Consider the following 27,417-nt stretch of genomic DNA (forward strand, 5'->3'; position numbering starts at 1 on the left):
ATGTAATAGCTTGCCTTGATGGTGGAACCTTTTTGAAGGTAGTCCACTAGCAGCACACCCTCCTTATCCCAGAACACAGAGGCCATCACCTTAGTGGCTGATTTTTGCACCCTGAACTTCTTTGGATGAGGAGAACCACTGTGCCTCCACTCAGGGTCATACAAATAAGTCCAGGTCTCATCCATAGTGACCAATCGCTCCAGTAAGTTCTTATCGGTCCGGAAATGCTGACAAATGTACCGGGAAGTTTTCACTCGCATGCTTCTCTGATTTGTTGTCAAACATTTGGGGGTCCACTTTGCAGATCGCTTCCTCATGTCCAAATGTTCATGGATAATGACACAAACACGTTCATGGGAAATCCCCATGATGTCTGCTGTTTAGCTGAAATTCCTCGATTCTCCAGTATGTGGTTGTGCACAGCATCGACGATCTCCGGAACAACAACCGCTCTCGGGCGTCCAGGACGTTCCTCATCATTGGTGCTGAAGTGGCCCGGTTTAAATTTGGCAACCCAGTTCTTAACTGTGGAATATAAAGTGCATTCATCCCCCAATGTCTGCGACATATCACCATGAACATCCTTTGTGGACTTTCCTTGCAGAAACAAGAATTTTATCCCTCCTCTGCTCTCAGTTGCTGAGAATATCGCATTAGACACCGTCATGTTGTTTTCCCGTGTGCGTAGAACACTGTTGCAATAAGCAAACACAAAATTTTGAAAACATATATTAGACAAATAAGGCTTTCATGTGATGTAACATTAGTTACCGTAGAAACAAAAAAAAAAATCACAAAGCCAAAGAGTTATCAGCAACCATTTGTATAGCGCTATTAATTCCACAGCACTTTACAGACATCGGCATCACTGTCCCCATTGGGGCTCACAATCTAAATTCCGTATCAGTATATCTTTAGATCCATAAATTAAGTCAGGCAAGAGGCAGTTCTCACGAATCCCACCCTACGAACACAAATAATTGTTGCAGCCGATGGACCAGGTCAATGGGGATCGATACATATTAACTGTAAATATTATATATGGCTACTACTCAAGTTTTTGGAGCTATGGTGATAGTATTTAATATTGGATGGAGTAGAACAGCACAGCTCCTCACAATAGGTAGTGGCTGCTGCCAACAACCTCAGATCAGGTGCTTGTCTATTAAATGAGATCCGATGTACCGTACTCTGCAGCGGCCACTACACCTTGGATGGAGCTGTGCTGTTCTGTTCAATGCAAAGCAGATAACATTGGATATTGATGAATCATCCTGAGGATTCGATATGACCGATTCCACCTCTTAAATGTCATGGAGGGGGATATACAGTGTGTCCACCCATATCCTGTCCACCGCCATTAACTTGAGAACGGCGGCAGCTATAGGCATAGAAGTGGTGTCTAGGTATAGTAAAGTAGCCATGCGCTACACAATGAAACCACCTATAGCGCCACCCGGTGATTAAACAACGGAGTTAGCATTTTTATCTCGAGAATGGAACGAGATAGAGAAAAAAATTGAATTAAAAAAATTGTAGGGCACCATTAATTCAAGACGAATTGACACTTTGCCCACAGAAATGCTATGATATGAAACCCATGACCCCCCCCCCCCTTCCCCAAAAACATTGAATGCTGGTCACGCATATGGCGCTCATTTAACTTTGATACTCAAAGTGGCCCCCGTCAGCTGCAATGCACATCTGGCCTCTGCACAGCATACTGTATCTTGCTGCACGTTGTGCAATATGGTAGGTGACACGTTTGCACAAGCATCTCTGATACGTCGTCGTAGGTCCTGCAATGTTGGTGGAGGGGTCGCATACACCTGCTGTTTGATGTGACCTCACAGAAAGAAGTCCAATGGGGTCAGGTCAGGTGAGTGTGGAGGCCACTCCACACAGCCACCATACCCAATGACTTGTAGGAAGGTCTCCATGAGGTATCGCTTCACGTCCGCAGCCTTGTGAGTTTTATACATTCTAATCATAGCATTTCTGTATGCAATATGTCGATTCGTTTTGAATTGATGATGCCCTACAACTTTGTAATTCACTTTTTGTCTCTATCTCTTTCCGTTTTCGAGATAAAAATGCTAACTCCGTTGTTTTCCACCAGGTGGCGCTATTGGTTTCATTGCATGGCTACTTTACTATACCTAGACACCACTTCTATGCCTATAACTGCTGCTGTTCTCATGTTAATGGCAGTGGACAGGATATGGGTGGACACACTGTATAGATCATATAATCCTGCCAAAGAATATACATGTGACACAAACTACGTAGTAGCATAGTACATGGTACGCACCTCTCCAAATGTGATCCGTGTAGACCTAAGTGTACAGAAGCATCCACCCCAACCCGTTTACTATTACATCTGGTATAAGGTCAGCAAAGAATGCACCAGAATGTCACCTAATGTGCAGCATTGTCATGTTATTACTCATGTGCAAACCTTATTTTGCAAAATATAATTGCACCTTTACATGACATCCCCCCATCGGACAGCGTCTGCCATTACCCACAGTGTTTTAAAACGAAATTATTGAGCAAAAGGGATAAAACAAACGATAGGTTCCCCAAAAAAATAGACGACAAATCCAGATTCTTTAACAAGAAAAGTAAAATTGACCGCTGTAAAAGTTCTACATAACGATGAACAGTAAGAGAAAGCGGGACACATAACACCAAGTCATCATCCAGTAACTTTGTGATGTGCCCTATTGCTTACTAATGGGAGCAAGGTTATGGCTCGAGTATGTCTGAAGGATGGAAGGACTCCCGGCAATTCTTCCTATGGCTTATCCTACCATAGGATAGCAGTACTTTGCAAAATTAAATAAAAATAGCTAAAAAGGCTTTGATGCCCCATAGCTGATACATCTCCTCCAGTGTCCCGCGTATCCCCACGCTATATTGCATACATGCCTGCATCAATCAATCCTGCGGCATCTTCCTTAACAGTCTATAATGCATTACAGGAAGAATGTGTGCGTGGAAAAGAAACATTGCTTGGTTTGCTCGTCCTATACATTCACTATGAAGTCCCAGCTTGCATCTTCTGGGTCTTTACAAGGAAAGTCACCCGTCCTAATCCATCATGGCTTCCAGCATCTCTAGGAAAAGCTTGTGCATAGGGACGGTCCCTTCTTCTCGTAGGCCATGGAAGTGGTGCAGGACTCTGCCAGCTGTCTGGCGAAGCAAGGGGAGTGTTAGAAGCAATTTTCCGTCCCGGCAGGGTTCCTCGGGGTGACGACTGGATTCATATTCGCTGAGTGCCTCCTGCAGAGCATCGCGGAGACGTAAAACCGCATCTGGATCTTCAATATGCACAGAGTCTGCAAAGAAAAGAAGGAGGGAGGAAAAATGGCTGCATTTACCTAGACTATGCTACAGAACAAAAGGATTTCATTAAATTAATAGGCCTTGAAATTAATTACTGTTTTGTTTTGCTTAGAGCCTTTAAAAAGAATCTGTTAACAGGGTTTGCCATGCAATCTGAAGGCAGCATGCTGCAAGGGTTAAACCATAGAATGCTGGGATGCCTCTTTTGTCATCTGTTATTTATTTGCTATGTTTGTTTAAGCAGCAGGACCTTTATTACTAGGTCTGCCATGCCCCTTCCACTGATTGGCACCTTACTGTTAAAGGGAACCTGTCACCAATTTTTTGCCCTATAAGCTGCGGCCACCACCACTGGGCTCTTATATACCGCATTGCTGTATATAAGAGCCCAGGCCGCTATGTATCACATAAAAAACACTTTATAATATTCACCTAGAAGTTCGCTCCGGTGCACAACGGTCGGATGGGTGTCTCCATTCTCCGGGACCGGCGCCTCCTCTTTCGGCCATCTTGGTCTTACTTATTCTGAAGCCGCGGTGCATGATGCCTCTACGTCAAACACACACGCTGTCACGGAGGTCCTGCGCAGGCGCACTTTGATCTGCCCTGCTCAGGGCAGATCAAAGTATTGTAGTGCGCCTGTGCAGGACCTGAATGCCGGCGCATGTGTATGACGTAGAGGCGTCATGCACCGCGGCTTCAGAATAAGTAAGACCAAGATGGCCGAAAGAGGAGGCGCCGCTCCCGGAGAATGGAGACACAAAGTGTGGGCGGGGCACCTCTCTCAGCTCTGCTACATGCCTAGAATGATTGTGTCAGACTGGCTGCACCCAGTAATCTAAGTGATACATCGTTGGATTCAGACTCTCTTTGCCTCCATCATGCTGCTCTCAGATGAGGTAGTAAAAACCTGCTGACAGATTCCCTTTAAGGATCTTTAAAGATGAAGCACCACTACATCATAAAGGGGTTGACCAAGACTAGGATAGATATTACCTATCCATCAATATTAGATTGGTGTGGGTCTAAGACCTGACACATTCACTAATCAGATTTTTCAGGTCCTGCGCCCAGCAGATGTACACATTGCACGTAACCAAAACAGTCACTGCAGAATATATAGAGCTTTGGTATTCATGAAGGCTGCGGGACCTTGTAACAGCAAATTGGTTAGGGTGCAAGTAATGATGAGCGGGCACTACCATGCTCAGGTGCTCAGTACTCGTAACTAGTGATGAGCGAGCACTACCATGCTCAGGTGCTCAGTACTCGTAACTAGTGATGAGCGAGCACTACCATGCTCGGGTGCTCTGTACTCGTAACTAGTGATGAGCAGGCACTACCATGCTTGGGTGCTTGGTACTCGGATGGATGCGACTTGAGTACCCGAATGTAATGCAAGTCAATGGTGAACTTGAGCATTTTTACGGAAGATCTTCCAGCATAATGCTTGAGTTTCCCATTGACCTCCATTATGCTTGGTACTCGAGTCGCGCCCATCCAAGTGTCCGATCTGCTTGTTTTGAGTACCAAGCATCTGAGCATGGTAGTGCTCGCTCATGACTAGGTGCAAGGTGTTGGACCACTAAAGATGTGATATTAATGACCTAATCTAATGATAGGTCATCAGTAGTTAAGGCCGAAAGAACCCTTAATAATTCAGAAGGCTAAACACAACCTGCAGCCTTGTCTACAATTTGAAGATCTGTCACTAGGTCAAAAAAGTGTCCAACATTTGGCTATTTTATTCCCAATGCTCCCCTAAATATTCATTTTTTTTATTGTTTATAAATCCACCATATAGTTTCAGAGATCTGGGCTTTTTATTAAGTGTATTAAGTGCTATTTTTATTGGCTTTTACAAGCGGGCGTGGCTCACAGTAATAATGCAGAGCAAAGGACCCGCCCCTGAGGATCCTGAGAGCACAGACTATGAAATTTAGCACTAAGGAAAAAAGCCCATCTCTCTAGAACTGAAACCCCCCCCACAGAAATAAAACACACCTGAATTTGTAAGGGTGAGGGCTTTTAACATGACATATTCCTCCCTCTCCACACGCAAGGCCCGATACTTGCGCACTAGATGAAGAACGCAGGAGCAGAGGTCAGACAGGCGGGCAGAATGCGAGGACTCCTCGTCCAACACAAAATCCTCAGCAAACACGACTTCATCTTCATATGGAAGCGAGCGGAACACAACTCCCAGAAGGAGAACCTCCATCCAGACGCTCTGCAGGAGACTCATCTGGTCCGACAAGGAAAGCGAAGAAAAACCTGCAACAGAACATTTTATTTTACTCCTAATCTTTATCTAATGTCATAATCTAGTTTTTTTGTAATATACTTTAGTTAAAAATTCTGCTTTATTTTTTTCCCACCATTTCCTCTTTGATAACGCTTCATTTCAGAATTACAGTGCATGCTGGGATACTCAAATGAGTTGTCATCGGGGGCAAAAGCTGTAGTCTCTTCAGTCATCAGTGACCTCCATTTCAGAGGGTGGGCTACTCCCTACTTTACTGAGCTTGCCACAATTGCCAATTCCTACTCCAGGGAAGGTGGAGGGATGTGGAGGGGCTGGCATATCTCTGTGGTCTGTACATGCGTAAATATATTTAATTAAATACATTTACATTAGTTAATAAGTTATCTAATTCTTCTCTTTAATTCAGGTTTTCACAGGGATTCCAACTCCCAACCTGTAGCATCGGAGGCAGCAGCAAAATATATAAGCCACAGGCTGCACTTTGAGGTATGGGAGGAATTTTTGTACTTGAATGTGCATGGTATTCTTTTTTACAGGCGCACACTGTACCGGTACATAGAGATACATTACAGGCAAACTGTACCGGTACATAGCAATACATTACAGGCACCCGGTACTGGTACATAGCAATACATTACAGGCACCCGGTACTGGTACATAGAGATACATTACAGGCACACTGTACCGGTACATAGTTATACATTACAGGCACACTGTACTGGTACATACAGATACATTACAGGCACACTGTACCGGTACATAGAGATACATTACAGGCAAACTGTACCGGTACATAGCAATACATTACAGGCACCCGGTACTGGTACATAGAGATACATTACAGGCACACTGTACCGGTACATAGTTATACATTACAGGCACACTGTACTGGTACATACAGATACATTACAGGCACACTGTACCGGTACATAGAGATACATTACAGGCAAACTGTACCGGTACATAGCAATACATTACAGGCACCCGGTACTGGTACATAGAGATACATTACAGGCACACTGTACCGGTACATAGTTATACATTACAGGCACACTGTACTGGTACATACAGATACATTACAGGCACACTGTACCGGTACATAGAGATACATTACAGGCAAACTGTACCGGTACATAGCAATACATTACAGGCAAACTGTACCGGTACATAGCAATACATTACAGGCACCCGGTACTGGTACATAGAGATACATTACAGGCACACTGTACCGGTACATAGTTATACATTACAGGCACACTGTACTGGTACATACAGATACATTACAGGCACACTGTACCGGTACATAGAGATACATTACAGGCAAACTGTACCGGTACATAGCAATACATTACAGGCACCCGGTACTGGTACATAGAGATACATTACAGGCACACTGTACCGGTACATAGTTATACATTACAGGCACACTGTACTGGTACATACAGATACATTACAGGCACACTGTACCGGTACATAGAGATACATTACAGGCAAACTGTACCGGTACATAGCAATACATTACAGGCACCCGGTACTGGTACATAGTTATACATTACAGGCACACTGTACCGGTACATAGAGATACATTACAGGCACACTGTACCGGTACATAGCAATACATTACAGGCAAACTGTACCGGTACATAGCAATACATTACAGGCACCCGGTACTGGTACATAGAGATACATTACAGGCACACTGTACCGGTACATAGTTATACATTACAGGCACACTGTACTGGTACATACAGATACATTACAGGCACACTGTACCGGTACATAGAGATACATTACAGGCAAACTGTACCGGTACATAGCAATACATTACAGGCACCCGGTACTGGTACATAGAGATACATTACAGGCACACTGTACCGGTACATAGTTATACATTACAGGCACACTGTACTGGTACATACAGATACATTACAGGCACACTGTACCGGTACATAGAGATACATTACAGGCACACTGTACCGGTACATAGAGATACATTACAGGCACACTGTACCGGTACATAGAGATACATTACAGGCACACTGTACTGGTACATAGCGATACATTACAGGCACACTGTACTGGTACATAGAGATACATTACAGGCACATTGTACTGGTACATAGAGATACATTACAGGCACACTGTACCGGTACATACAGATACATTACAGGCACACTGTACCGGTACACAGAGATACATTACAGGCACACTGTACCGGTACACAGAGATACATTACAGGCACACTGTACTGGTACATAGAGATACATTACAGGCACACTGTACTGGTACATAGAGATGCATTACAGGCACACTGTGCTGGTACATAGAGATACATTACAGGCACACTGTACCGGTACATAGAGATACATTACAGGCACACTGTACTGGTACATAGAGATGCATTACAGGCACACTGTACTGATACATAGAGATACATTACACGCACACTGTACCGGTACATAGAGATACATTACAGGCACACTGTACTGGTACATAGAGATACATTACAGGCACACTGTACTGGTACATAGAGATGCATTACAGGCACACTGTACTGGTACATAGAGATACATTACAGGCACACTGTACCGGTACATAGAGATGCATTACAGGCACACTGTACTGGTATATTCAGATACATTACAGGCACACTGTACCGGTACATACAGATACATTACAGGCACACTGTACTGGTACATACAGATACATCACTATATATCAGTGCATTTCTATGTATCTGTATTCTAAAAGGGAAAACAAAGTCAGAGATAATTAAAATACAAATGATGACAAAGCAAAATGGATTTTATTTCATGGGAACTCCTGCCCACCGAGTCTAAAGATGCCGATGAACTGTGTGGTTTTGTTTTTTTCTCTCTTTAGGCTTCTTTGGAAGGCATGAAAAACAAAAAAAAAAGTATACCACATGGTATACATTTCTATGTGAAGTAATCTGTATAGAAAAGTGCTACTAACAAATGGCATGCTGGCACATCCTGACAACACACTTTTGGGCTCCGTATAGTAGTTTTTTCTTTTTTTAAGAGTTTTCCCCCCTTTATTTGATGCAGATTTGAAGCAGCGTTTTTAATGTTCCTTTTCATAGTACTAAAAGTTTTGTGTCTGCACCTAAAAACACAACTGCATTATTTAATAATAATAATAATAATAATAATAAAAAATATTCTTACAAAGGGCCCCTAAGGTTGATAGATGGCTTGGCATCCAACCTGGATGTCGGGCGCATACCTCCTTATTGGAAAAGTCAGCACCCAGCCTTTAATTTATTAACGTTAAAAGGGTATCTCCATCTCCAGTATCCTATCCCAATATGTAGTAGGTGTAATAATAATAATATTGGCAAATACCTCCACTTAGAAATGTAGTATAGTTCTCCTGATTAGTCATGTCTCTTACCTCATGTGCAGGGCATTGCAGCTTAGGGATCTATGGTTATGATCACAAGCTCCTGTCACTATATGAGTGGATATAACCATGGGTATCTATAATCCAATGCCCTGCATTATAGGTATCCTTGACTCATAGTGACAGTTAGTTAGTTGCTTGTGGTTATAACCATGGATACCAAAGCTGCAATATCCTGCACATAAGGTAAGAGACATGACTAATCAGGAGAACTATACTACATTTCTAATTGGAGGTATTTTCTAATATTATTCCATGGATACCAAAGCTGCAATGCCCTGCATATGAGGTAAGTGACATGACTAATCAGGAGAACTATACTACATTTCTAATTGGAGGTATTTGCTAAGATTATTCCATGGATACCTAAGCTGCAATGCCCTGCACATGAGGTAAGTGACATGGCTAATCAGGAGAACTATACTACATTTCTAATTGGAGGTATATGCTAATATTATTAAGTATCCTACATGTTAGTTATGTCCACTCATATAGTGGACAGTTACTTAGGAGTTTGTGGTTGTAACTATGGATACCTAAGCTGCAATGCCCTGCACATGAGGTAAGTGACATGACTAATCAGGAGAACTATACTACATTTCTAATTTGAGGTATTTGCTAAGATTATTCCATGGATACCTAAGCTGCAATGCCCTGCACGAGGTAAGTGACATGACTAATGAGGAGAACTATACTATATTTCTATTTGGAGGTATTTGCTAATATTATTAAGTACAGTATCCTACATGTTGGTTATGTCCACTCATATAGTGGACAGTTACTTAGGAGTTTGTGGTTGTAACCATGGATACCTAAGATGCAATGCCCTGCACATGAGGTTAGAGACATGGCTTTATCAGGAGAACTATACTACATTTCTAATTGAAGGTATTTGCTAATATTATTATTACACCTACTACATATTGGGATAGGATACTGGAGATGGGAATATCCCTTTACGTAAATAAATTAAAGGCTGGGTGCTGGCTGTTCCCAATAAGGAGGTATGCGCCCGACATCCAGGTTGGATGCCAAGCCATCCATCAACCTTAGGGGCCCTTTGTAAGAAGAATATTATTATTATATAAAGCAGTTGTGTTTTAAAGTACATATTTGGATATGAGAATAACCATTTAAGGCTATGTGTCCACGGTAGAATGTACCCGCGACTTTCGCGGCAAATCCGCACCTTATTTTTGCCGCGGATTTACCGCGGATTTTCCGAAAATCTGCAGCAGCGGCACTTCCAAGCCATTTCAATGGCATTTTGGAAATGCTGTGTCCATGCTGCGGATTTTTCCGCGGCGGATTTGCCGCGGAATTTGATCCGGAAAAATCTGCAGCATGTCAATTATTGTTGCGGATTTTGGGTATAGAATGGGGAAAAAAAAAAAAAAAAATCCGCATCAAAATCCGCGGCAAATTCGCGGCAAAAATAAGGTGCGGATTTGCCGCGAAAGTCGCGGATTTTCATGCAGAAAAATCCGCAGGTACATTCTACCGTGGACACATAGCCTTAGGCTGAAGAAAAGAAAAAAAAAAAAAAAAGGGAAAAAGGAATGAAGAGTCTCAGCTATGGATTGTATCCTAATACATCATGGAGTTTAGCAGTCTGTGGTCAGTGACACCACTCACACACACCTGGGATATTCTTGGCCCAGCTGATAATAATGACAATCTCTCGATCTGCGAGATCGCACAGCGTGCTCATAGACTTCAAGTAGCCGTCAGGAAGTGATGGGTCCGGCATAGCAAACAGCTTATCGGGCTCCGCCACCAGCAGATGTGACACTACAGTGTTCACCGGAGCTAAAGGGCAGAAAACACAAAGGTCAATCTGCAAAATGATCATCATTACCATTCACAACACTTCACTGTAACGCAGAAGAAATAGAAGGAGCAGCAGCAAGAAGTGACGCCAAGGAGCAGCTCATACGTAGCGCAGTATATTTATCCCTTTGGAGATGTGGACATTTTTATTTTTTACTCCCCGAGAGCCATAACTTTTTTATTTTTATTTTTTTTACTTTTCTTCAACATTGCCGTGTTAACTCTGTTTTTTAGCAGGTTAATTAAATATAATTTTTTTAATTTTGTAATAAAAAGTGGGACAGAATTAAAAATAAATAAAAAAATAAATATAGCAACTCCAAAAGTAAAAATGATATATAGTAAAAATAAATTCTATCATTTTTACTTTTGGAGTTGCTATATTTATTTATTTTTTTTTTTTTAATTCTATCCCACTTTTCATTATATAGTAAAAATAAATTCTAATGAAAAGTGGGGTAGAATTAAAAAATAAATATTGGTTATAAGTTGTTAATATACTTAAAGTTTTTTCTAAATCCACATTGTCATAATTTGTAAGAAAGTGTCATGATGGTTCCCTACCCATCTATGTTGTATTCTAAAATGGTAAGTAAAGAATTTAAAAAAAAATAAATAAAAAATAAATATTGACACCAAAGTTATTGTTTTACATTTTGTTTTAACGGCAGTAAAAATATACTACATTTTTTTACTACTGTCAGTGGGTCTCTATGGGCCAGCTGCGGAGGCTCCCCGAAGACCCGCAGCGGGGGGGGCCTCCGAAGACCCGCAGCGGGGGGGGGGGGGGGGGCCTCCAAAGACCCGCAGCGGGGGGGGGGCCTCCAAAGACCCGCAGCGGGGGGGGGCCTCCAAAGACCCGCAGCGGGGGGGGGGGGGGGGGGCCTCCAAAGACCCGCAGCGGGGGGGGGGGCCTCCAAAGACCCGCAGTGGGGGGGGGCCTCCAAAGACCCGCAGCGGGGGGGGGGGGCCTCCAAAGACCCGCAGCGGGGGGGGGGGGCCTCCAAAGACCCGCAGCGGGGGGGGGGGGGGCCTCCAAAGACCCGCAGCGGGGGGGGGGGCCTCCAAAGACCCGCAGCGGGGGGGGGGGCCTCCAAAGACCCGCAGCGGGGGGGGGGGGGCCTCCAAAGACCCGCAGCGGGGGGGGGGGGCTCCAAAGACCCGCAGCTGGGGGGCTCCTATGGCCTGGGCAGGTCCAAAACACTATTAACCTGAAGATTGACCCAACATCTGCAGGTTAATAGGATTTTTTTTTTCGCATGGCAGGTTCCCTTTATAAGATTGATTCTATTTTGAAATGAAGGGTGACCTCCTATATGACAAGGGGGAAAATAAAAAGTATATTATAGACAATGTCATTACCCTAATAAATGATAATACATAGTGTACAACGTAAGCTTTATGTAATATATATATATATCAGTGCGGCGAGCGGTCAGACCGCCAGATCTTACCTTGTTTCTTAACTACAGTTGTACTTTGCTGGGACTGTTGCCCTCCTGGTGTATACTGTAGGAGGTCTCCTTCCGGCCTCCTCTTATATTTCTGCCGACCTCCTCTTACACGGTCTAAACGCACCCCTGCAGAGATGAGAAAAGCCTTAATGTAGAACCTGCTGCCCATCACTCTGATTTCAGGTCTCTATATTGTTAATTTGATCTCAGCCAAAAGACCCGATCATATGACGGTAACATTCAGATTACAATTTAGTACCCTATAGTAAATGGGAGTACGGTGCAGGAGAATTGCTAGTTATCAAGGTAATACAAGCATGTATGTAAGTGAAGAGGAATATGAAAGTTGAGCCCAGAATGCTGCGCGCTCACCTTCCTTGAGCATGCCCACCCGAAGACACTTTGTAAATCGGCACGCTTGGCACGCCTTCCGTCTCCGTTTGGTGATCTCACACTCGTTGGTGGCAGGACAGCTGTATTCAATATTGCCTACGTGTTGCAAAAGAGAAATTAGTATATTTACAGGTATAGTTTTTGGGCAAAACACATGTATGAAGTTAGGACTTAGGAAAAGCAAATTCTTCCTGATCTACTAGTTTCATGATTACATACGGAATAAGAAAATACGCCGTGCTCAAATTTTGGTGTTGTAATATCTGATTTACTAACACATGATGACTTTATTCATTGTGCACTATTTTTTGTATCCTTAGTGTAATCAATATTAGATCAGTAGAGGGGGGGGGGGAAGGATGGGAGTCTGACTTAGGGCACCCCCACTATTCAGCTGTCATCAACTTCACAGGCAGCCGGAAGTAGGACCTATCAATCAATATCAGATCTGAAGAGGTGTCGGGTGTCAGATCCAATCTCATACACACAACCGATCCTAAAGATAGGTAAATCAATACCAAAGTGGTGTATACCCCCTTAAAGGGAACCTATCAGGTGAAAAACGCACCCAAAACCACCAGCAATTCTGAGTGCATATTTCTAATCCCTGCCTAACCGTCCCTGTATCTAGTAGCATAAAGAGATTTTTAGAAAGTATTTCTAAAGATCTTTTATGATATGCTAATGAGCGCAGGGACTAGTCACAAGGGTGTTATATCCCCATGACTAGTCCACCCTCTCAGCATGTTAGCACGCCCACAGGGGTGTACTAACATGCTATTCAAAGCCCATTGCCTAGAGTCATCAGCGGTGACGCGTGTACCTGTGTCTGTTGTCACCGCCGCAGACGTCGGGCAGTGCGCATGATCAGAAATCCTGACACTTCTGGTCATGCGCACTATGAAGCTGGGTGTACGCGTCCCGGCTTTAGAGAGGTCTAGTGCTCATGACTGGAAGTGCCGAGACTTCTGATTATGCGCACTGACCCCAAGCCCGGTGTCTGATGCGGTGACAATGGACACAGGTATGCGCGTCACTGCTGATGACACTTGGCAATGGCCATTGAATAGCATGTTTTGGGAGTATTAACATAAATAAAATAAAATAAATCTTTATTTTTATATAGCGCTAACATATTCCGCAGCGCTTTACATACATCAGGCATACTGTCCCCATTGGGGCTCACAATCTAAGTTCCCTATCTGTATGTCTTTGGAGTGTGGGAGGAAACCGGAGAACCCGGAGGAAACCCACGCAAACACGGGGAGAACATACAAACTCCTTGCAGATGTTGCCCTTGGTGGGATTTGAACCCAGGACTCCAGCGCTGCAAGACTACAGTGCTAACCACTGAGCAACCGTGCCGCCCTGACATGCTAATTAATCGCTGGGATATAACACCCTTGGGACTAGTCCCTGCGCTCATTAGCATATCATAAAGGATCTTTAGAAATACTTTTTCTAAAGATGTCTTTATCTATACCAGTGTATACAGGGACAGTTAGGCAGGGATTAGCAATATGCACCCAGAACTGCTCATGGTTCTGCATGCATATTGCACCTCACAGGTTCCCTTTAAAACTTAGCCCGATTTCCACATCAGCACTTGGTTTGCGAGTCTGGGCCACGATGCATGGACTGGTCACATAGGCATATATGATCATGTTGGGGTCAGGTCAGTCCATGCATATGTCTCCAAGCATGGCTGCAAGGATATCCTTACACCAGCAAAGTCTATGAGAATTCTGAAGTGCTGTGCACACCTTCATGATTTTTTCCTTGCAGAAAAAATCTGCAGCATGTCAATTCTTTCTGCGTTTTTCCTGTTTTTCTCCATTGAAAGCAAGAAAAAAAACAAAACAAAAATGCATAAAAAAAGAGGCAAAAACAGGCATTTTTATTGCAGTGTTTTCCTGCCAGCAGATGCAGATTTGGTTGCAGAATGTTTGCAATGTGTGCACATAGCCTAAGGAAACATGTCTTAGGCCTTAAATAACCAATAAAGGGACACAAACAGGGACCCTGCAGAGCATCTTACTAACCTTGTATTGTACGTTTGAAGAAAGCTTTACAAGCTTCACAAGAAGCCACTCCATAGTGGTATCCGGACGCCACGTCACCACACACCAGGCAGAGCCTTTTAGGGATGGAGTTTAGGACATATTTGCCCCTTCCAGGTACATCTTCTTGCTCATCATCGCCCCCTCTGCAGCAGCGTGGACCCTGTGGTTCGGGCCCGTGTCCACTGCTATCGCTAGATCCGCTAGGACTCCGCCGTCCAATGCTTTCTGGGGTCCCTGGTTCGGCCTTGATGCAGAGATCAGGGCGTCTGTCACGAGAAGACATTATAAAGAAGTGTTCTGTGAAAAGGAAAGAACGAGTGTTAATATTTTGAAATAAAATCCATTGTAATCATTCATGTCAATCCTAAATACTATAAAACAATAGTTCTGCTCGTACACATATATGGAGGACACATCTTGGGGATGCAAAAATTTGCAACACACATAATGAATAGTTTTTGCTTTATATATGCTGAAAGTGTTCACATTGGCCAATGCGCACATAGGGGCTTAAAGAGGACCAACCACCAGGATTTTCCTATATAAACTAAAGCCAGTGCTATACTGGCACTATCATGCTGATTCTATACATACCTTTAGTTTTGAGATCGGATGTATAGTTTCTGAAATACAGGCAAGTAAAGTTTGAAAAATGCACTGTTATTTGATTGATAGGTGCAATGGAATACCTAATACGTGGGTCAGGTTTTGCTAGTTATTTCCACCACTGTCTGCCTGCCTGTGCTTCCTCACCCTATTCTTCCTTCCTCCCCCTGTAATAACAGACGGGGAAGAAGGCAGATAGGGGATGGAATAACTAGCAAAACCCGACCCACCTATTAGATATTCCATTGCACCTATCAATCAAATAACAGAGCTTTTCAAAGTTCACTTGCCTGTATTTCAGAAACTATACATCCGATCTCACAACTAAGGCTATGTGCGCACTGGGAAATGGAATTTTCTTGAGAAAATTCCGCATGCTCTCAAAGATTACCGCACCCGCGGTAAAAAAACGCGGGAAACCGCACCCGAAAACCGCATGCGGTTTGCTGCGGTTGTCTGCGGTTTTACCGCGGTATTATTCGCGGCATTGCCGCGGTTTTGCCGCGTGCGGGTTGGGATGTGCTTTATTGCATTCAATGCAATAAAGCACATTGAAAAAAAAAAAAGAAAAAAAAAAGTCATTTAATTCTGAGATAGTAGATAGATAGACAGAACAATAGATAGATAGATAGATAGATAGATAGACAGACAGAGGGATAGATAGATGACAGATCGCTGCATTTCCCACGGTCGGCAGTGAGTTCACATTACCGGCCGTGGGAAATGACCGGTAATTACCTCTGCTGTCTGCTGCATTCAGCGCTGTGTCTGTGACAGTCGCGGCTGGATGTCAGCAGCGCAGGACCTGTGGATTACGCAGGACCTGTGGATTATGCCGGAGCTGTGTGGATTACGCCGGAGCTTTGGTGCGGGAGGGGTTAATAAAAGAGTTAACGAGGCTTGTTGGTTTTATTTAAAATAAAAGGATTTTTCGGTGTGTGTGTTTATTCACTTTACTTACGGGTTGATCATGTCAGCTGTCACATAGACGCTGCCATGATCAAGCCTGGGGTTAATGGCGGTGATCCCCCACCATTAACCCCTTGTATTACCCTGCCGCCACTGCTACACGGCGGCAGGAAGAGCCGGGTACACTCCGGTACTGCCGCATAATGCATGCGACAGTCCCGGGGCAGCTGCGGCTGATATTCTCGGCTGCCGGAGGGGGAGTGAGGCGGGGGACATTACCCCTGCCCCTCTCCCTCCCCAGCCTGAGAATACCGGGCCGCCGCTGTGTGCTTACCTCGGCTGGAAGGTAAATATGCAGCGGAGCCCACGTTCTTTGTTTTCTATATTTCCGTTTTCTTTCTATGTGTGTTCTATGTGTCTGTGTCTATGTGTTCTATGTCTATGTGTCTGTGTGTGTGTGATGTGTGTGTGTGATGTGTGTGTGTTTACTCTGCACGGCTTCCTCTTCCTGTAATGACATCACTTCCCTGCAAAACCGCAGACAGGCGATGCACATTACCGGAGGTAAACCGCGAAATACCGCAGGGAATAACGCAGGAAAACGCAGTGAACCGCACAGAATTTGCTTCCTGCGTTATTCCCTGCGGGATTTCATGATTAACATTGGAGTCAATGGAGTGAAATCCCGCAGCGATGTGCGGAAAAGAAGTGACATGCACTTGTTTTTGCTGCGGGATTCCCGCAGCAAAACATGCAGCTGTCAAATTCCGCCTAGTGCGCACAGGATTTTTTTTCTCCATAGGATTTGCTGGTGATTCACTGCAGAGATGTTATGAACATTTTCTGCAGCGAAACATGCAGCAAAACCGCAAAAAAATCCGCGGCAAAATCCGGTAAGTGCGCACATGGCCTAAAGGTATGTATAGAATCAGCATGATAGTGCCAGTATAGCACTGGCTTTACTTTATATAGGAAAATCCTGGTGGCTGGTCCTCTTTAATAAAATAGCGGGTGATCTTTAGCAGCTTTTTTTGTCCAGGATTTCCAAAATCTGGCTGCTTTGTTCCAAAAACAGTTCTAATACGGAAGGAGGGGGGGGTCTCAGAACCTCTGTTCCTAGGATTAGATTGGGGAGCAAGTGACATTTTTCTTTTCAGTATTCGCCGCATCATAAAGCCTGGGGAGGATATGGATTATCTGCGGTGTGATGAAGTCCATTCAGATGTTTTGTTCTGCAAGTGATTGTACATGCATTGCCCTATGATTGTGGCCTTAACCTAAAGGACCTGTAGCACTGATACATTACACGGACAGCCTACTAATTGCAATGCAAGGTCATATTTACACATTCATCCCTATCCACGTCCTTGAAACATCCATATGTATTTGTACAGGTTTCTGCACTAACAGAACAATGGGTGAAATTTCTAGCAAAATCCACAGAAAATCAAGATAGATAGCACATGCAATATATACTGACAAAAATTATAAATGCAACACTTATATTTTGCTCCCATTTTTCATGAGCTGAACTGTAAGATCTAAGATTTTTTCTATGGACACAAAAGGATTAAGGGCCTTTAAAAGGGAATCTGTCACCAGGTTTTTGCTCCCCCATCTGAGAGCAGCATAATATAGAGACAGAGACCCTGATTCCAGCGATATGTCACTTACTGAGCTGTTTTTTGTCGTTTTAATAAAATCAATGTTTTTTCTGCTGCAGATCTAGCAGTTATACTGAGCTCATGAATATGCTGGACTACCTGCAGCACGCCAAGTAGTCCTGTAATGATAATCTACTGCTGATTAAAGTGATTTTATCAAAACTACACTAAGCAGCTCAGTAAGTGACACATCGCTGGAATCAGGGTCTCTTACCCTACATTATGCTGTTCTCAGATTATTAGGTGGCAAAATCCAGTAGACAGATTCTCTTTATCTTTGACCAATAGAAACTGTATGGGGATCGAACAATTAAGTCCCCATACAGTTTGCACAGGAAATGTGCTGCCGATGACAATGTTTTGGGTCCTATAAACGATGGAATCAGATGCTGAATGAACATTTTAGTCATTCACCAGCTGCACACTTTGAATGGGCCAATACTAGCAAGTAAGCATTTTTTAAGGATACGCAATGTAGAGGTGGTCTGAAGTCCACGCAGATTACATGTGACCCAAAGTCTACCGGTCAGGCAAGCCTTACCTAATGCACATTAGCAACCAGCTGCTTAGGGCTGATAACTCTAGTGCTGGATTTTGGAAACAGACGTAAATGAGTGGAAATAATTCCAATTTAAAGGATCACAGCACTCCTTTTATATTGATAATGTATTGTTAGAATAAAGTCATCAATATCAGATTTGAATGAGTGAAGAGCGGAACCGCAGCACTCTGTGGCAGCAGCGGCTACACAGTTCTGCTCTGCAACTGCTAACATCCGGCACGGAGAGTACAGTTCCGCTTCACAACTAATAATATCTGGCACTGAGTGTACAGAGTTCCGCTCCGCAACTGCTAACATCCGGCACTGGGAATACACAGTTCCGCTCCGCAACTGCTAACATCCAGCACCAAAAATACACAGATCCGCTCCGCAACTGCTAACATCCAGCACCGAGAGCACACAGTTCTGCAACTGCTAACATCTGGCATCGAGAATACACATTTCCGATCTGCAACTGCTAACATCCAGCACTGAGAATACACAATTCTGCCCGAAACTGCTAACATCCGGCACTGAGAATACACAGTTCTGTCCAAAACTGCCAACATCCGGCACTGAGAATACACAGTTCAGCTCCGAACCTGCTAACATCCGGCACTGAGAATACATAGTTCCACTACGTAACTGCTAAAATCCACCACTGAGAATACACAGTTCCGCTCCGAAACTGCTAACATCCGGCACCGAGAATACGCAGTTAAGCTTTGCAACTGCTAATATCCGGCACAGAGCGTACACAGTTCTGCTCCGCAACTGCTAATATACGGCACAGAGAGTACACAGTTCTGCTCCGCAACTGCTAATATCCGGCACAGAGTACACAGTTCTGCTCTGCAACTGCTAACATCCGGCACTGAGAATACAAAGTTCCACTTCGCAACTGCTAACATCCAGCAAAGAGAATACATAGTTCCACTACGTAACTGCTAACGTCCGGCACCGAGAATACACAGTTCTGCCCGAAACTGCTAACATCCGGCACTGAGAATACACAGTTCTGCCCGAAACTGCTAACATCCGGCACTGAGAATACACAGTTCTGCCCGAAACTGCTAACATCCGGCACTGAGAATACACAGTTCAGCTTTGCAACTGCTAACATCCGGCACTGAGAATACACAGTTCAGCTTTGCAACTGCTAACATCCAGGACTGAGAATACACAGTTCCGCTCCGAAACTGCTAACATCCAACACCAAGAGTACACAGTTTTGATCTGCAATTGCTAACATCTGGCACCGAGAATACACAGTTCTGCTCCGAAACTGCTAGCATCCGGCTCGGAAAACAGCTTATTGGTGAGAATAATGGGCATTGGACCCCCACTGATATTGATGGATCAAAACTTTTATGATGATATATCTTTTTTTTCTCCTCTGAAATCAGGCTAAAAGATACTTCTCTAGGTTTTCTAAAGTATATAGCAAGTAACCTGATAACTGAATACTTGCACCAAAGGCAATGCAACGAAGCAACACACAGGTAAAAGGTATAATTGACAGAATGCACTGCAAAAGTGTGACTATGGAAACTCCATAAAAAAAAAAGTCACATTCAGGTAGCAGCCGGTTGTGGAGGAATGTCAGGACTCCTATTGTACATTGTTTGGGGCCGACGCAACAGCCACTAACTATATACTGTAGGAGCACATCACTAAGACGACTGTAGACAAAAGCACCACAGAATAAAAAAAGAAACTATGCTGAGATCAGACCATAAAAGTATAGACTAAGGGGAAAAAAATATATCAGAGGAGGAAACCAAGAAGAGATTGTGACCTTTGCTCATTCACGGTGTTTAGTTAGACTGGTTTAGCAATAACCTCAGGGTGTAAAGGACAGAAACAGTAGCACAGTTGTAGCAACACAACTATGTTGATGGCTGACACAGGAGATAAATCGAGCAAGAACTGTAAATTGCAGGGATTTGTTTTTTAGAAAACAAAAGAGTAAAATGCTGCAGCGGAGTCCAACAAGGACTGGACGAAACACGGGTGACGGGGACTCAGTTACAATATTATAAAGGGGACATATTCAAAAGAATGAAGAAAAGGAATGAGCAAAAAGAATGAACATAACTTCTTGGTTCCAAATTATAGAGATAAATAGGTATCTTAGACATGGAATGAACATAGACTATATCTAGATAATAGGGAAATGTACACAAATCCCATAAACACAGGTGTATATTTTATTCCCTGAGCTTTAGGTGTGGAATGAACATGGAATATATGTAGATAATAGAGAAATGTACACATATCCCATATAAACTGCTGTATATTTTATTCCCTGTGGTAGATAAGTAGGGAATGAAGAAGAAATATATCTTAATAATAGGGAAATGTACAGATATCCCATATAAAAAGGTGTATATTTTATTCCCTGAGCTTCTTAGGTGGGGAATAAACATGGAATATATGTAGATAATAGGGATATTTTGACATATACCACACAAACAAGTGTATATTTTATATCTACATATATTCCATGTTCATTCCCCACCTATTTAACACAGGGAATAAAATCTACACTTGTTTGTGTGGTATATGTCAACATATCCCTATTATTTACATATATTCCATGTTCATTCCCCACCTAAGAAGCTCAGGGAATAAAATATACACCTGTGTTTATGGGATGTGTGTACATTTCCCTATTATCTAGATATATTCTAACATTAGCGCATGCCCTCATCATCTCCCGCCTCGACTACTGCAACCTCCTGCTCTGTGGCCTCCCTTCCAACACTCTTGCACCCCTCCAATCTATCCTAAACTCTGCGGCCCACTTAATACACCTCTCCCCTCTCTATTCGCCAGCCTCGCCACTCTGCCAATCCCTTCACTGGCTTCCCATCACCCAACGACTCCAGTTCAAAACATTAACCATGACATACAAAGCCATGCACAACCTGTCTCCTCCCTACATCTGTGACCTAGTCTCCCGGTACCTACCTGAAGGCAACCTCAGATCCTCACAAGATCTCCTTCTCTACTCCTCTTCCCACAATCGCATACAAGATTTCTCCCGTGCCTCCCCCATACTCTGGAACGCTCTACCTCAGCATATCAGACTCTCCCCTACCGTGGAAAGCTTCAACAGGAACCTCAAGACCCACCTCTTCCAACAAGCCTACAACCTAAAATAACCCTCAGTCCAGTACAACACTGTACAACCAGCTCTGTCCTCACCTATTGTACCATCACCCATTCCCTGTAGACTGTGAGCCCTCGCGGGCAGGGTCCGCTCTCCTCTTGTAGACTGTGAGCCCTCGCGGACAGGGTCCTCTCTCCTCCTGTAGACTGTGAGCCCTCGCGGGCAGGGTCCTCTCTCCTCCTGTAGACTGTGAGCCCTCGCGGGCAGGGTCCTCTCTCCTCCTGTAGACTGTGAGCCCTCGCGGGCAGGGTACTCTCTCCTCCTGTAGACTGTGAGCCCTCGCGGGCAGGGTCCTCTCTCCTCCTGTAGACTGTGAGCCCTCGCGGACAGGGTCCTCTCTCCTCCTGTAGACTGTGAGCCCTCGTGGGCAGGGTCCTCTCTCCTCCTATACCAGTCTGTTTTGTACTGTTAATGATTGTTGTACATATACCCTCTTTCACTTGTAAAGCGCCATGGAATAAATGGTGCTATAATAATAAATAATAATAATATATTCTATGTTCATTCCATGTTTATGATGTCTAAGAGACCTTTATTTACCTAGGAAGCTCAGGGAATAAAATATAAATCTATTTATTTGGAATATGTGTACATGTCTCTATTATCTACATATGTTTCATGTTCATACCCCACCTATCTAACACAGGGAATAAAATACACACTTGTTTGTGTGGTATATGTGGACTTTTCCCTATTATTTACATATATTCCATGTTCATTCCCCACCTAAGAAGCTCAGGGAATAAAATATACACTTGTTTATATGGTTTAATGTAGATTTCCCTATTATCTACACATATTTTCATGTTCTTTCCATGTCCATGATGTCTAAGAAACATATTACTCATCTCTATAATTTTTAACTAAGAAGTTATGTTCTTTTTATTTATTCCTTTTCTTCATTCTTTTTAGTATGTCCCATTATAAAGCAGGGAAACAAAGTTGCAAAATGTGTAAATATGTAAGAATGCAACACAGTATTGTTTATAGGGAAAAAAAAATCAACAAATAGAATATAAACAAAACAATACAAACTGGAACATAAGAATAGAAATTAGGCAACTGGTCAGTTTTACCTTTGATCTGTCCCCCTCCTCCCCTACAATGTATCAGCTCACTGAGCGTAGTTCCTGAGTACACAAACTTTGTAGCCTCATTGCACACACTTTATTATATACCAATAGTGAACACAAAGAACATGGCACTCACAAGAGGATACACATGAAGGCAATGCTGCTACTCCCGCTGTTGAGGGTCACACACCCTCAGTCGACAGGTGGTCGGCTGGTTTTGGTTGACAGGCGTTATAAGAAGAGTAACATCTGTAGATATGAAAATACAAAAAATATAATATATACACATCTATGTTATTATTATGCTTGTATAGTGCGGAGATATTACGCAGCGCTTTACAGACATTGTCACTATGCTCAAAATCCTGTATGTTCTGATAACTGAACTTAGTCCTTGACTTGTCTTTTCTTCCCTATTAAGCAATTTCTGAGTCACATCCCATTGTGGTAAAGTCTAATACATATAATAATGTTCGCTGTTACTTCTCTATTACAAAGCCAGCCACCCAGCTTTCTCAGACTTCTGCATGACACATCAGAAGAAGGGAGTGTGTTACAACATAAGTAGCCAGGGTCCCACATTCTGGACACTAGGAAAGCTAAATAGCTAACATGTGGGGCTGTAATAGTAGTAGTCACCCAGCTTTCTTAGACTTCTGCATGACACCTCAGAAGAAGGGAATGTATCACAAAATAAGTAGCCAGGGTCCCAATTCTGGAAGCTAAATAGCTAACAAGGGGGGCTGTAATAGTAGTAGTCACCCAGCTTTCTTAGACTTCTGCATTACACCTCAGAAGAAGGGTGTGGATCACAACATAAGTAGCCAGGATCCCATTCTGGAAGTCACATCCCATTGTAGTAAAGTCTAATACATATAATAATGTTCGCTATTACTTCTCTATTACAAAGCCAGTCACCCAGCTTTCTCAGACTTCTGCATGACACCCCAGAAGAAAGGAATGTATCACAACATAAGTAGGCAGGGTCCCATTCTGGACACTAGGAAAGCTAAATAGCTAACGTGTGTGTGTGTGTGTGTGTGTGTGTGGTGGGGGGCTGTAATAGTAGTAGTCACCCAGCTTTCTCAGACTCCTGCATGACACCTCAGAAGAAGGGAATATGTCACAACTAGGTGCCATTCTCAACGCTAGGGAAGAAAAATAGGTAACATGAGGGGCTGTAATAGTAGTCACCCAGCTTTCTTAGACTTCTGCATGACACCTCAGAAGAAGAAAATGTGTCACAACTTAGGTAACCAAGTGGATGTGAGGAAAGCTAAATAGCTAATATGGGGGGCTGAAATAGTAGTAGTCATAGTAGTCACCCAGCTTTCTTAGACTTCAGACTTCTGCATGACACCTCAGAAGATGGGAATGTATCACAACATAAGTAGCCAGGGTCCCATTCTGGACGCTAGGAAGGCTAAATAACTAACACGGGGGGCTGTAATAGTAGTCACCCAGCTTTCCCCAGGTAAGGAAATAGATAGTTAATAGAAAAATAGGTTTAGCAACTTTATTAAAGCGGACAAAGACATATTTATTGTTGTTTGGGATTTTAGAGGTTAATGCACTTTAATACATAAAAGCATCTAAACTGCGAGCAGAAATCTGAAAAGTCTGATCACTTCTTATATAGAATTATATATAACACACTTCTAGCTGTACCTCCATCCTGATAAACAGAACGTGATCCATGTACAGCTCGGTATCACTGCTTGTATCTGATCAGAGCCCTGTGCTGCAGCCGCGTAGTACAGTGACCCACAGCTCCAAAATCCCAATGACCTTGGCTCAAAGTCACTGCACGTTTCCAAGAAGAGAGCGCCGAACACAAGGATAACGCAACAATCCGGGGCTGGAGGCAGAAAACTGCACCCCAAGACTGGAGCTGGGGTACTATCCATTACATACATGTGGAAATAATGGTGCCATATAAGGGAATAAATAGTATTATTATACACACATAATATATTAGATATACACACATATAATTGTATCTATCTAGAGAACAGCCCATTGTAAAGTAAAGGTTTATCTTTACAGTGTAGCAACATGTTAAAAACTTCTCAGTCGTCTTACACATATCTAGAAATGTCCAAACATCTATGAGAGACATGAGACAGGTGTACTTAGGGGTCTAAACATGTTTGGGACTGAACCTCCTTAGAAAGTTACAGTGCAATTGAAATAATGTCACAAAGTTCTTTGATTCATAAGATACAAAAGACTAAAATTAAAGATGTATACAGTATAAAAGATATATATTATATACATACATATACATATATATATATATATATATATATATATATATATATATATATATACACATATATATATTACATACATGTATAGAAAGACACTATGTAAATAATATAATATATATAATGTGTACATAGTGTCTTTGTATACATGTATGTATATTATATTATTTACATAGTGTCTTTGTATACATGTAATATATAATATATATATATATATATATATATTACACACACACATATACATACATCATAGTTAAGCACACATGCAGACACGCACTATATAGCTATATTTGTTTGCATGTGTATGTGTACACACACACACACACCTTATATTTATGCACACATGCAGATATATGTATTTACACACATAACCACACACTAGTGTTGATACAATTCAATTCTCAGCACACACTATATACACATGTGCACAGCCCCATCTCTGACAGCACACGCACTCATACACACACTATACTATTCCTATACACATTATAGTTATACACACATATGCAGATAGATAGATAGGATAGATAGATATAAACACAGGATTGTGTTTATACAATATAGCTCTCAGTACACACATGTGCACAGCCCCGTCTGGCAGCACACATACACAATATATACACAGATTATAGTTATACACACATGCAGACAGACTATTATATATAGATAGACACACACACACATTAGGGTTGGTACAATAATCACTCTCAGTACACACTGTATACACATGCAGACAGATTTTATATATATATATATATATATATATATATATATATATATATATATATATATATATTACACATATACATACACACACACAACAATACCATTCACAGCACACACTGTATACACCATGTGCACAGCCGCTGCTCTGGCAGCACACACGCACATTATATATTAGACAATTCATACACACATTATAGCTATACACACACATGCAGACAGATATATATATATATATGCACACACACACACATTTGTACAGCCCTGTCTCTGTCAGCACACACACATACTAGACACATCATACACACATTACAGTTACACACACACGCAGTTGTCAGTGTACACAGTGCACAGCCCCGTCTGGCAGCACACTCTGCTGTAACTCACGTCAGGCTCCTGCTGTGTCTGTCCGTGGCCCCGGCTCCCGCACACTCACTCTGCCCGCTCGTGCATAGCCGGTGTGCAGTGCTCCTCCCGTGCACACAGTAGTGTGGGGCTCAGCAGTGGAGGACGCGGCAGAGGACGCGGCTCACACACACACACACTCACACTCCGTGTCACACACTCACACACTTCCTACACTGGCTCCTCCTCCCGCGGGGAAGGGGCGTGGCCTGCATGCCGAGCAGCCGCACTGCCTGCGCTGTGTAGTGTCCGGCATTGGCGGCCGGTTCTGTGCGCGGCGCTGACTGGCTGCGGCTGCCGTCCGGCTTCTTTCCATATTGTGTGAGGGGGGAGATACTGTGGATAAATAACGCACTGTCTGCAGTGGCGCCGTCTGGCCGGGGCTGGGTGCTTGCTGCGGGTACACGGCCGGTGCATTCTGTCCCGGCTCCTCACGACCTTGCGCGCCCTTGAGGCAGTGCAGCCAGTGTGCAGTCAGTGTGTGCGGCTCCTGTGACTCCTCCTGTGCCTCTGACTCTGCAGTGACCTTGAGCAGCTGATCCGCTCCGTCTGCCGGGGACATTGGGATTACGAGCTGCAGCCCCAGCCTACCAGGCAGAGCACCATGTCCTTCATGTGACCTCTACCAGCAGCGCCTCAGTGCCGGACCCTGCAGACCCCTGTGCAGCCCCCCTGCACCTTCCTGCTGCCCCCCTGCACCCACCTGCACCCTCCTGCTGCCCCCCCCTGCACCCCCTCGCTGCCCCCCTTCACCCCCTCGCTGCCCCCCTTCACCCCCCCTGCACCCCCTCGCTGCCCCCCTTCACCCCCGTGCTGCCCCCCTGCACCCCCGTGCTGCCCTTCTGCCCACTGCTGCAGCCACAATGTAGGAATAAGTGTACAGAATAAATTATAAAGTTTCCATTAAAGCAAAATATATTTTTTTCCTTTTGCAAATTTCACATTGAAATCTACATATAGATTTGGAAGCAGAATTTTACCCAAAGTTTTGCAGAGTAACTTCTGTATCTTGTGGGCGCTCGGTTCCACGCTGAATTTTTCAGTGCATTACCCATCGCGTGCTATAATCTGCTGCAGACGGTTATGGCCGGATTACACGGAGTCTGGAGTTCTTCATTGCAATCAGCAGCGTTTCTGCATCTAAAATCCGCACTTTTTTTTTTTGTTGCTGAGGAAACAATATAGCAAAATAATGTTGCTGTGGATTTAGGATACTTATTGAAATGACAGGGTAAAAGTCACCCAAAAATGGAGCACGCAATTGGACAAGGGGC

General features: G+C 43.4%; 1 protein-coding gene across 1 annotated transcript; it reads right to left on the bottom strand.

The window, feature by feature from the left end:
- Positions 1 to 2,591: 2,591 nt before the first annotated feature.
- Positions 2,592 to 26,373, bottom strand: ESRRA (estrogen related receptor alpha). The gene is given in 9 exon segments (XM_075326621.1): positions 2,592 to 3,341; positions 5,353 to 5,622; positions 10,682 to 10,849; positions 12,325 to 12,450; positions 12,697 to 12,813; positions 14,760 to 15,077; positions 22,939 to 22,997; positions 26,319 to 26,352; positions 26,355 to 26,373. Coding segments are annotated over 9 exon segments (1,344 nt in total). The 5' UTR covers positions 26,359 to 26,373; the 3' UTR covers positions 2,592 to 3,093.
- Between the last annotated feature and the right edge of the window lie 1,044 nt (positions 26,374 to 27,417).

Source organism: Anomaloglossus baeobatrachus, chromosome 10 (assembly GCF_048569485.1).
Source record: "Anomaloglossus baeobatrachus isolate aAnoBae1 chromosome 10, aAnoBae1.hap1, whole genome shotgun sequence".
In the NCBI taxonomy this organism is placed as follows: domain Eukaryota; kingdom Metazoa; phylum Chordata; class Amphibia; order Anura; family Aromobatidae; genus Anomaloglossus; species Anomaloglossus baeobatrachus.